At 41.4% G+C, this 12,842-nt stretch overlaps 1 protein-coding gene across 1 annotated transcript in view; it reads left to right on the forward strand.

Moving 5' to 3' along the window:
• Positions 1-12,842, forward strand: part of LOC102816202 (WD repeat-containing protein 59-like) — a 69,454-nt gene that overhangs the window by 32,259 nt on the left and 24,353 nt on the right. Inside the window, exons 7-8 of the mRNA XM_006860170.1 lie at positions 2,611-2,699; positions 5,101-5,217. Of these exons, the coding sequence (XP_006860232.1) occupies positions 2,611-2,699; positions 5,101-5,217 (206 nt within the window). The remainder of the gene's footprint in view (positions 1-2,610; positions 2,700-5,100; positions 5,218-12,842) is intronic.

The raw sequence follows: 12,842 nt of genomic DNA on the forward strand, positions 1-12,842 counted from the left end.
GTGCTTGTGATCTGAGACACAGAGTGACATGGTGGCAGAATGTACAACAGAAAAAAATTAAAACAGTCTGTGAAATGCTGAAGTAATGTCCCCCTGACTTTGTTACTTATACAAGTTTCAAAGCTAGATTGGTTCTAGAGGAACCCTAAAAAGAAAGATACCTCTTTGATCACCTGCTTGTTCTAAAGACTCTCTTATTTGATTATTGTTGTCCGTAAGTGCCTTCAAGTTGCTTCGGACTCATAGCAACCCTGTGTAGAGTTTTTGAGGAGCAGCTGGTGAGTTTGAACCAACCACCAACCTTGCGGTTCAAACTGACCTTATAAAACCTCCCTAATCAAACCCACTGCTATTGAGTTGATTCTGACTCATAGTAACCTTATAAAGACAGCATAGACCTGGCCCATAGTGTACCCAAGGTTGTAAATCTGTGTGGAAGTGCACCGCCTCTTCTTTCTCCTGAAGAGTAGCTGCTGGGTTTGACCTGTGGGCTGGAGCTGCAACTCGGGCAGTTGTTGTGGTGGTGGTTAAGTGCCATCGAGTCGGTTCTGACCCATAGTGACCCTGTATAAGGTTTCCAGGGAGCGGCTAGTGAGCTTGAACCGCTGACCCTGGGGTTCAAACCAACTTTGCAGTCTAGCATATTAACCTACAGTGCCTCACCAGCCCAATATTTAACCCAGTACACCACCGAGATCTTTTATTCTCTTATACTTGTTGCTAGGTTCTGTCAAGGTGGTTCCAACTCATAGCGACCCAGTATAGTGTTTCTGAGGTTATAAATCTGTACAGGAGCAGAATGCCTCATCTTTCTCCTTCAGAGAGGCTGGTGGGCTTGAACTGCTGACTTTATGGTTAGCAGTCCAGTGCTTATCCTACAGGACCACCAGTGCTCCTTTATTCTGTTGTAAGTCCTTCTTGAAAATAGACATACGAGATTCTTTCCGTTCCGTCACCTCCGTGTGAGGTTCCCTGGTGGTAGCAGAGCTACCTTATTGGTGAGAGAAAAGAAGCAAATGAAAGGCTTGGACTATATTAGTAACTAACCATAGAGTAAGGACAGCAATCCAGTAACAATAGTGATGAGCTGCTGAGTCTGACCTACACTGGGTACTGCCTAGTCCCAGGATCTGTAGTCCCCACCTACCACTGAGCACTGTGTTTGCCTTTGGGGTCAGGAGCCAGTCACAGCACCTCTGCACATGCTCCCTTAATGTTCTCTGGGTTTGAGAACTCAGTCTGGTGTGCCTTGTGACCTGCTGTCTGTCACAGATCTAGTAAATCACTGTTGAATCGCCAAGCTCTTGGAATCCTTGAGGAATCTTCATGTTTCTCGTGGAAACTTGAAGAAACTTTGTTCTTTGGAAATCTTCAAGTAACTGTCAGGAGGAGGTTGAGTAAAGTCTTCTCACTCTCTCCTTGAGCATCTGTTTGGCAAAGGAATGGCATCTCTGTAGTAATACACTAACTTGCTTCACCTACAGTGGTCCCCACTATTTGTTCGTGGGTAGCTTAGAAGGTCCTATGCCTCAAGTTTGGACTGTTGGTGTGGCGTTGTAGCATAAGAGCAGTGTATTGCTAACCTCAAGGTTGGCGCTTCAAACCCACCCACCAGCTGCTCCTCAGAAACCTTATACAGGGTTGCTATTAGTTGGAACCAATTTGACAGCAGTTAACAACAACAGGCCTCAAGTCTGAAACAAAACAAAACAAAGTAAAGCAGACAAACAAAAGATAGCTGTCCCAAAACCAACACAATATATTCTAAGCAAGTTCTGGACCTTAGCTTTCTATTTTCCTGAGTTTCTGGTCCCAGAGGCAGGCTGCTTGGATTGGGTTGCTCTCTAAAGTAACTGCTGTGGCTTTCCTGTGTAATAAATAGCAAAACACAAAAAGGGAGAGGTGCCAAAGTGCTGATACATGGACAGAATGAGACAGGAAGGTGAGCCATCGGTTTGTTTTTTTTTTTTTTTTTCACCATTGTGACCCTGGCTTCTACACATCTTAGCCCTTTCTGACATCTTTCTTTGTACCGTCTCTCTGACATAGCTTTTTTGTAGTTATTGTTAGCTATGTCCTTGGATTGGCAGAGTGGGAAAAGGCCCAAGTTCACATAGTGCCCAGGGTGTCCCCTTTCTCTCATGGGGAGATGAGAACCCAGGAGGGGTGCCCATGCCCTTCTGGGGACAGATTTTGGTTAGCTCTGGGGTTTACTCAGCCTCACCTCAACTAAATGAGGTGTTTTTCAAAGACTGTCCCTCAAAAAAGTAAACAAAAAGCAAGCAAGCTTTAGAGCTGCGGCTCTTGACTAGGAGCATAAGGTTGGTGTCAGAGGAGATGATGAGGCGTCAACTTGTGCCGTGCTGAGCCATAAGTCCCTGCTGGGAGGTGCCTGTGGATGGTGCCCTAACTTGAGGATCTGTTAGGTGTAATCCGTTTACCTTGTGGCTTCATCTTACCCTACTTGTAGAGGTGGTTCATTCGTGGAAAGTTGAAGGATTCTCTGCTTGTTCCACCAGAGCTCCTTACCCACCAACCCTGGATGTGTATGTGTGTCTGCCTCTGGAAGCTTTGAGGACCCACCTTTTCCCCCTTGGTTTCTCTTTGCAGCGGGTGCCTCGCAAGTCAAATGGAATAAAAAAAATGCTAACTGCCTTGCCACCAGTCATGATGGGGATGTGCGGATATGGGACAAACGAGTGAGTGATCCTCCCCCACCCCCACCCCCGCCTGCGCCTGCCTCTTCCATCCCTGCTTGGTCTCTGGTCCCTGCCAGAGAGCCTGAAGAGGGTGTTGTGAGTACCAGGACTGGGTTCCCTGGACACCGCAGTGAGTGACCACTTTGAACTTATAGTCTCAGATGACATCTCCTTTCCAGTCACCATGGTGTTGAACAGAAAGAGGGAAATGAGGCAGTGAGCTTGGTGTAATTGAAGTCTGAGCCCGGTGCCTCCTAATTGTGACATCAGATGAGCCACTGCACCTTCTCTAAGCCTCAGTTTCCTCATCTTCAAAATTAAGATAGAAGTAGCAGTAGTATCATTGGATCAAGCCTTGGGGACCAGACACTATTCTAGAGGGGTCAGCAAGCTTCTGATCCCTGTTCCAGAAGGCAGTGTGGAAACTTGTTCAGGCTCATATGCCATCCAAACGCTTCTGAGCTCATTCTCATTGTGCCCACCACTCCATCAGGACCAGACGTCCTGCCAGCCTCAGAGTAGCCTGAAGATCACGCATATTTTCTGCATCTTCACATATGTTCTTGGCAACTGCCCACTTAACGGAGCAGCATGAAAGGGGCTGGGTCTCAGGCGGCAGCTGTAGGGGAAAGTCTGCTGGAAGCGTGATTTGCTGCCATTGTGAGAAAAGGGCCACCCCTCTGACCACAGTCAAAGGCAGAAAGATCTGGGCTCTAAAACTTGAGGCGAGAGGTCCTCAGCCATTTCCTGAAGCTTGTTTGGAGACGCACCCAAGAAGTCTCAGCATCGCTCCCTTCCCCTTCTATAAGACAACATTGTCAAACCCTTACAGAAGGGAGAGGCAAGCCAAGCTGAGGGTGGGCCTGGCATGGCCTTATCCTGCTGGATTCGGTGTGTGTGAGGGACCTCCGGGGAGCTGGGTGCTGGCTGAAGCCCTTTGCTGAAGGTAGTGCTTTGGTGAGAGGTGATTTTATATGTAGAAGTTGGGACAAGTGCATTTCTATATGTTAGTTATTTTCTTCTGTCTGCTGTAGTTTAGTTTAGCTATAGCTGCTTCTCCTCTTTCCACCTTCTGTTTGTTCAGTTGTCACCAGAATAACACTTACATACAATACTGACTTAAGTAAATGATTTGATTGATTTGTAGTACTTGAATATTTATACCCTAGTTGCATACATGGTTATGTATATTTTTAATTTAACATTACAACAGATACATTTTTCCCATTTAGGTTGTTTTCTGGTTTCCTAACGTTCAAAATAACACCAAGATGATAGCTTTCTTATATAAAATTTTTTGTAAATTTGGATTATTCCCTTAAGGAAAGAAAATTTTAGTCTCTGGGTAAATAGTACTAATTTTTTCCCAGAAGAGTTGTGTACTGTTTTACATGGCGGAGTGTCAAAAAGTTCATGGGAAGATTCCATTATCTTTTAATTCAATTTTCCCACGAACTTTTTGATAACCCTTTCTTATTTATATAAACCAGCAGGGACTAATTAATGCAGCCTAATGGATAATGAGTATTACTTGCAAATATCTTCTAATTTGATCATTTTAGAAAACATTGTTTGAACATGTATTCCTGTGGTTTAATTTGAAGTTTACTCATCTTATATGTATTTATTGATGACTTGCATTGTTTTCTTTTGTGATTTGTGTGCTTGGTGTGTTTCCTGGGGTGCAGAGCGCTTACTACTTGGGGATCCTTCACTGAGGCTAGAGCTCCTTTCAGCGCCTCAGAAGTTACATAGGATGTGTGAAGGAGAGATGAATAACCCTTCTGTTGTTTTGTGTTTGTGTTATACAAAACCAACCAGTAGTTGGCTCCCTTTCCCTCCCATTGTGGTGAGCGCAGCTGCCTTTTGACCTGCTTTGTCTGCTCATTAGGCGTTCAGAAAACAAAAGCAGATTCACACCATTTCCCAATGGATTTGAAGGAAAACTGGTAATGAAGTCAGAGACAATTTTCTAAGAGGAGACACTGGAACAGGAAAAACTGAGCTGGGTCCATAGGGAGTCTCCTGCTTGTTGGCCCCTGTATTTACCTAGGGTCACTAGCATTCTACCAGATCACATTCATATCACCTACATTCTACCATATCGTTTAATATTTCGCCACAATCTGATCAGTTGAGTATGTATTAGGAAACTTCTAGTTCCTACCTTTATGCATCTTCTTTAAGAGATTGACTGACTAAATTTGTGAGACCTTTGGTTTGGGGGAAAAGAACATCAAGGAGTTTCTGAAATGTAGAGACTGCATCTGGTCGTATTTCCGTCGCGCCTCGGTGACATCATACTGACGATGCTCGGTGATATCACACTGACGGCTCGGTGACATCATACTGACGCCTCGGTGACATCATACTGACAATGCTCGGTGTTGGTCTGTTGCAGAAACCCAGCACAGCAGTGGAGTACCTCGCAGCCCATCTCTCTAAAATCCACGGCCTAGACTGGCACCCAGACAGTGAGCACATTCTTGCTACCTCCAGCCAGGACAACTCTGTCAAGGTAAGTGGCACCTGCTGGGGCAGTGAGAGGAAAGGTCTAGTACGTTAGCGCAGTGTGTGTGTTTCAGGGAGCTGGGCAAGTCAGTCTGGCATGTGGACCAGCCAGGGTGATGTAGCATGTATCTGATAAAACTCCTAGAATTTGTTCTGGCTTTCTGCATTCCTTTCGTGAAAGGAAGGAAGACAAAAACATTTATGAAGGAAAAGAAGTTTTGCAAGGAAGTTGGACTTCCCAATGGCTCATCGTATGAAAAAACAACAGATAATTAAAGGACAAAACCCACCAAGTTGTCAAGGTTGCTGAGTTTACAGTTACTCTGCATGGTGGAAAGGCAATTTTGTCACATAATTATCTTGTCTGAGAAAGCTGCCATATCTTCAGACACCGGAGCATTGCAGAAATCAGGTGTTGCCTTAGGGATTCTCTAACTTACAGGAAATGCTCAAGGTTTTATGTGTTTTGGCACCCCTACTGTTTTTGGTTTGTCTTTTTGCTTGTTTTCCTTCTGCCTGTGGGATGTGGTATGCACCCTTGTTCAAATGGTGGCTTCTGCTGCCGGAGTCCCTCCTTGTGGTCAGTGCTTTGCCACTAAGAACAAAAATTTAACCACAGAAGTTTGTTTAGCAATTTTGTGATTCAGCGTTGTTAACTTAATGCTTTGTTTTATTTACATAGTCAAGTAAGCTGTCTTCTTTGTAAGTTTAGCAAAGTTACAATCGAGATTGGCAAATTCCCTAGGGCTGTAATTTGTTTTCATGTGCCAGAAGTGGTTTTCTCTATGTTCGCTTGTTTGTATTGGATTTTGGTTTTTGGTTCTCCTTTTTGCCCCATTCCCACGAAAACTCCAGTCAGTTTGTATTCCATGTTCAGGAGCAGAAACCATCCAGTTCACTCCTGTTTCTTTCTTTGAGCTCCCCAAGCTTGTCTGTATTCAGTAACAGCTTTACTAACTGCAAGGCTTGTATTCTGTGGGTCATAAAGAGGTTGTTGTTGTTAAGTGCCATCAAGTCGGTTCAGACTAATAACGGCCCTGTATAGAATTTCCAAGGTGCTCTGGTAGCGTAGTGGTTATGAATCGGCCTGCTAACCTCAAGGTCGGCAGTTCGAAACTACTAGATTTTCTGTGGGAGAAAGATGAGGCTTTCCGCTCCCATAAAGATTTGCAGCCTCGGAAACCCTGTGCAGGGTCACTATGAGTCGGAACCGACTCCACGGTACTTAACAACAACAACAACATAGAATTTCCAGAGAATGGCTAGTGGGTTTCAACTGCTGACTTTGAGGTTAGCAGTCTAGTGCTTATTCTACAGTGTCATACCAGGACTCCATAAAAGATGTAGCAGGCCATTTTACTTGGAGCCACGGAAGGTATAGTTCCCACATGTGAGGCACTGTCCTTATCATACAAAGCATGTGTAGCCCTCTCTCAAGACTGCCATCAGTGATTGCTTTCAGAGTTATTGTTTGCTTCCTTCTAGCTGATTCTGACTCATTGGCAACACTGTATATGCCCTAGTAGGTTTAGCTAGAATTCTCCTTACGAGGGAGGCTGGTGAGACCTCATCTCACATACTGTAGACTTATTATCAGGAGAGACCGATCCTTAGAAGGATTTCGTGCTTGGTAAAGAGGGTCAGGAATACCTTTAGTGAGATGGATTGTAGTGACCGCACCAGTGGACTCCAGCACGGCAGTGGTTATGAGGTTGGAGAAGACTCTGGCAGTGTCTTGTTCTGTTGTATTTAGGGTTGCTATAAGTCCGAACTGACTCAGTGGCACCTAACAACAATTAGTAGGTTTAGCGTACTAACTAAATGAGATTTTTGTCATAACTACTGCTGCACAACTTATTTTACTCTATCTTAATTTGACGTATATAAATAATTTAATATGATCATAAAAGTGAAGCAACTTCGTAAAGGCACGTTGTATGAGATCCAGCCATTGATTTTAGTAAATTATAGATAAAGGTAATATGTCATTTTATTGTATGAACTATTATTCAAAATTTTGTACCAACCACTTAAACCAGTGATTATGAAATCGAAGAATTCTACCATCTTCTTCAGTCTGAAATTGAACAAACATGCAATTAATATGTATTGACAATTACTGGCAATTAGAATGCAAAGGTTGGAAACAAAGAGGAAGAAATGAGTAGCTAAAAAATATGGCCTTACTGATAGAAATGGTGCTGGAGATCACAGGATAAAATTTTTTTGTAAGATCAATGATTTCTCACTGCAAATACCTTTTTTTAAACAACATAAAAGATGAGTACACTCATGGACCTCAGCAGATGAGAGGTACAGAAATCAAATTGACTACATCTGTGGAAAGAGACAGATTCTATCATGAGCCAAAACAAGGTCAGGCACAGACTAGAGCAGACCATCAATTGCTCATATGCAAGTTTAGGATGAAGCTGAAGAAAATTAAAACAAGTCCAGGAGAGCCAAACTATGACCTTGAGCATATCCCACCTGAATTTAGAGATCATCTGAAGGACAAACTTTAAGCATTAGGCACTGAAGACCGAAGAGCAGAAGAGTTGTGGGATGACATCAAGAACATCACACAGGCAGAAAGCAAAAGGTTATTAAGAAGACAAGAAAGAAATGACCAAAATGGATGTTAGAAGAGACTTGGAAAGTTGTTCACCAGCGTAGAGATGCTAAACCAAATGGAAGAAATGAGGAAGTACAAGAGTTGAACAGAAAAAATTAAAGGACATCTCAAGAAGACCAAGTAAAATATTATAATGAAATGTGCAAAGACATGGAGTTAGAAAACCAAATGGGAAGAACACACTCAGTATTCCTCAAACTAAGGGAACGGAAGAAAAAAATACATATTGAAGGATAAAATATTGAATGATGCAGAATACATCAAAAGAAGATGGAAGAAACATACACACAGTCAGTCACTCTACCAAAAGGAAATAGTCAATGTTTAACTATTTCAAGAGGTAACATGTGATCAAGAGCCAGTGATACTGAAGGAAAACATCCAAGGTTCACTGAAGGCATTGGCAAAGAACAAGGTTCTAGAAATTGATGAAATATAAATTGACATCTTCCAATAAATTGAGGTGTCACTGGAGGCAACCTCTCATCTATATCAAGAAATTTGGAAGACAGTTACCTAGACAACTGATTGGAAGAGATCCGTACTTGTGTCCATTCCAAAGAGAGGTGACCCAACAGAATATGGAAATCATCCAACAATATCATTGATTTCACATTCAAGTAAAATTTTGTTAAAGATAATTTAGAAATGGTTGCAGCAGTACATTGACAGGGAGCTGCCGGAGATTCAGGCTGGATTCGGACAGGAATGTGGAACGAGGGATATCATTGCTGACGGGGATCTTGGCTGGAAGCAGGGAATACCAGGAAGATGTTTACTTGTGCAGCTGGAAGCAGGGAATACCAGAAAGATGTTGTTTACTTGTGCTTTATTGACTATGCAAAGGTTTTTGATTGTGTGGATCATGACAAGCTATGGACAATGTTGTGGAGAATGAGTATTCTGGAACACTTAATTGTGCTCATGAGGAACCTGTATATAGATCAAGTGGCATTAATTGACCAGAACAAGGGGGCAGTGAATTGTTTGAAATTGGGAAAGGTATATGCCATGGTTGTGTTCTTTCATCATACTTATGCTGAGCAAATAATCCAACAAGCTGGATTATGTGAAGAAGAACATGACATCAGGATTCGAGAGACTCATTATCCATTATCCACCTGAGATATGCAGATGGTACAACCTTGCTTGCTGAAAGCAAAGAGGGCTTAAAATACTTATGAAGATCCAAGACCACAGCAGTTGGTATGGGTTGTACCTTAATATAAAGAAAATAAAAATCCTTACAACTAGACCAATAAATAGCATCCATATAAATAGAGAAAAGATTGAAGTTGTCAAAGATTTCATTTTGCTGGGATCAATCATCAACATTTATGGAAGCAGCAGACAAGAAATTAAACTACATTATTACATTAGGCAAATCTGCTGCACAAGGCGTCTTTAAAGTGTTCACGAGCAAAGATGTCAGTTTGAGGACTAAGGTGCACCTAACCCAAGCTACAGTATTTTCATTAAGCTCATATGCATATGAAAGTTGTAAAATGAATAAGGAAGATTGTAGAAGATTTGATGTATTTGAGTTATGATTTTGGAGGAGAATATTAACCAAGGATTGCCAGAACAACAAATAAATCTTTGTTGCAGGAAGTAGACCAGAAGCCAAGATGGCCAGACTTCGTCTCTCAAACTTTTGATATATTGTTAGGAGGGCCCAGTCCCTGAAGAAGGAAATCATGTTTGGAAAATTGGAAGGTCAGCGGAAAAGAGGAAGACTCCCAGCAATGTGGATTGTCACAGTAGCAGCAACAATGGGCTCAAGTGGAAGGTAGTGAGATTAACGCAGGACGGGGCAGTGTTTCTATCTGTTTTCTTTATGAATCGGTACCGACTCGACAGCACCTAACAAGAAAAACAGACCTGTTGGATTGAGGGTTAGAGATGGATCGAGAAAAAAGAAAAGGAGTTTCTTATATAAGCTTTAAAAATACAATACGTATTTTAAGGAGCTCTGGTAGCGTAGTGGTAACGAATCGGACTGCGAACCTTAAGGTCAGCGGTTTGAAACTACCAGCTGCTCTGCAGGAGAAAGATGAGGCTTTCTACTCCTGTAAAGATTTACACCCTCGGAAACCCTGTACAGGGTCGCTATGGGTCGGAGCTGACTTGACGGCACATAACAACAACAACAACCACAAATTAGTTTGTATCACTTTAGGTAATTTGTTCTTCTTCATGATCTTGAACTAAGCAGTGTATTCCTCAAAATTGTCTTCTAGACTAACAGATGGAGTACTGGCATGGTGCTGTAGGATAAGCCCTGGATTGCTAACCGAAAGGTCAAAGATTCAAACCCACCAGCCTCTCTAGGGGACTTTGTACAGTGTCACTATGAGTTGGATCCAACTTGATGGCACTTAGCAACAACAAGAGCCCTGGGAATGTGAGCCCAGTAGCTAGGTTCATTCTGAAAGGTCTCTGCGCCTGACAAGGTCAACGTGGCCGAGAATCTGAACACATGAGTTCTTGTTGTGTCAGTGTTCAGTAGAACCTGGGTCCTTCTTAGATTCTTCTGGTATGTCTTCAGTAGACTTCCTTCCTATCTGTTGCTTTTAGCAGATGTCTTTTCAGAAAAGGCATGGGAAAAGCAGAAACTCTCTGTGGATGGGCAGATGAATTCACTCTAATAGTCAACTCCATCAGATTGGAGCCCAGTGAAATCCTGTTTGGGCATAGTATGTAATCTTTTCACAAGAGTGCCGTCAGTGATTGTTTTGAGAGTTACTGTTTGTTTTCCTTCGAGTTGGATACTGACTCATTGCGACACTATACTTGCAGAGTGTAACTGCTCCGTAGGGTTTCCCACAGCTCTGACCTTGTGGAAGCAGATCACCAGGACTTTCTTTCGAGGTACCTTTGGGTAGATTTGAATCACCAACCTAACTTAGCTGATTAATTGTGTGCTACAGATGTTACCAGACCTAGAAACAAAATCTTTTGAGTGAAAAAGGATTAATTTGTTAACAATTACTGTGTCCGTATGTATCCATGAAAATGAATGTTTTTCTGTCCAACCAGAAACATAAACAATTGCTGAAATGCATTCCTATCAATAATCTCTTACAGGCTTATAATTAACTTCTTGTTAAGTGCTGTTGTGTCTGTTCTTGACTCATAGTGACCCTGTGTAGGGTTTCCGAGGAGTGACTGGTGAGTTTGAACTACAGACCTTGAGGTTCAATTTGACTTAGCAGTCCAGTTCTTATCCTACAGCGCCGTACCAGGACTTTTATTAGCTTCAGGAAGTTGGTTGCATGTCTTTTGGCTAGGTTTTCACAAGCTGTGGGAGCATTCACAAAGGGCTGAGTTAATTAAAAATCCAAAAAATGCCAAGCGTACCTAATTATTTCTAATATCCCTCCTTTAATGAGTTGACGGAGCAAATTACAGTTTACCCTGTGGAAAACCCAGAAGTAGTTTAGGTGGAAAAAAAATCTCTAACAATTTTATTGTTATTAGTGTGACTATGGAGCCTGAATTGTGCCAAAAAAAAAAAAAGAGTTGTCAGAAGAAGCAAAATATAAGCTTAATCATTTAGGCCTAAAAATAAACGACTATAGTCTTGGTGTAGAGTGAAGATAAATACAGTAGTAAGGAGAGAGAATTATTTGAAATGAGAATTTTTTTCTTTTAAAGGTTCAGTTTAAATAAATGATTCAAGAGTATTATGGAAAAATACAGAAGTCAACAGAAAAATTTAGAATGACTTGTTACAGTTTTAGTAGCATTTTACTGTTAAGTCAGTTACCATTTAAATAGAAAGTAAAATCCAAATTTCAGAGTTGTGGTTTTTTTGCATATAGTCCATATAAAAGTTTTCAGAAAAGCCTTTTGAGACAGTTCACCAATATTCAGCCTACGCAGTCAGCGTTTAGTGATTTTCATCGGCCGTCTCACTCTTAGTATTTGCAGATATCATAAACGAGGATAAATGTAATTCATTTCTGAGCCCTTTACAACTTACTGAAAACAAATTTGTCTTTATCTTCTTTTATGTTCTGGCACAATCAGGTAGTTTAAGTATAAGACACAGTTACTCTCTTTTTCTTCTTGGTAAGCAAGAAACATATTGTCTTTCATACACATCCCCTTACAATCATAGATGCTCTTTTATAGTCTCAAAGTAGTAAAAATGAATGTGTACACATGATAAAGACGTTTATCTATTTCAATCTTTTAACTATTGGACAATCAATGTATCAAAATAAAAGCAAGGATATGTGTCTGTGTGTGTTGTGTCTGTATATAAATTGTTTGGTGACCTCTTAAAAATATTCTTTATCTTATTTATAAATTGTCTATATATCTAAAAGTAGGATAGATGTCCAGAAGTGTATTGAATGCCATATGTTAAGCTTTAGTAGATAAGATTAAATAGCTTGTCTCAAGTGTAGTTGTACCATTGGTTGAGAGTTCAGGTTACTTCATATTGTTTCTATCACTTGGCATTAAAAGTTTTTTTCCTATAAAATTGAGTTTTTTGTAAGGAGGTTATGCAGTTTTTCTAAAATTTAATCCATTTATTGTTTTATGTAACTACCACCACAGTTGGGATAGTTAACTGTTGTTGTTAAGTGCCGTCGAGTCAGTTCCGACCCATAGTGACCCTGTATAGGGTTTCCGAGGAGCAGCTGGTGAGCTTGAACCGCTGACTTTGAAGTTCAAATACAGAACAGTAATTTCACCCTAATAAACTGCTCAGTGTTTTCCTTTTCCCTGCCGCTAACTTCCCACTCATGTCTGTCAGTTGTGGCAGGCATGCTGTTGTGATGCTGGAATTTAGGGACCATCTCAAGAACAGATTTTCTCCATTGAACTCTAACGACTGAAAACCGAAGGAGTTGTGTGAGGGCATCAAGAACATCATACGTGAAGGAAGCACAAAGTCATTAAAAGGCAGGAAAGAAAGAAAAGACCAAAGTGAGTGTCAGAAAAGATGTTGAAACTTGTTCTTGAATACTGTAGTTGTTGTTGTT

The sequence above is a fragment of the Chrysochloris asiatica genome, unplaced genomic scaffold (assembly GCF_000296735.1).
Source record: "Chrysochloris asiatica unplaced genomic scaffold, ChrAsi1.0 scaffold00037, whole genome shotgun sequence".
In the NCBI taxonomy this organism is placed as follows: Eukaryota; Metazoa; Chordata; class Mammalia; order Afrosoricida; family Chrysochloridae; genus Chrysochloris; species Chrysochloris asiatica.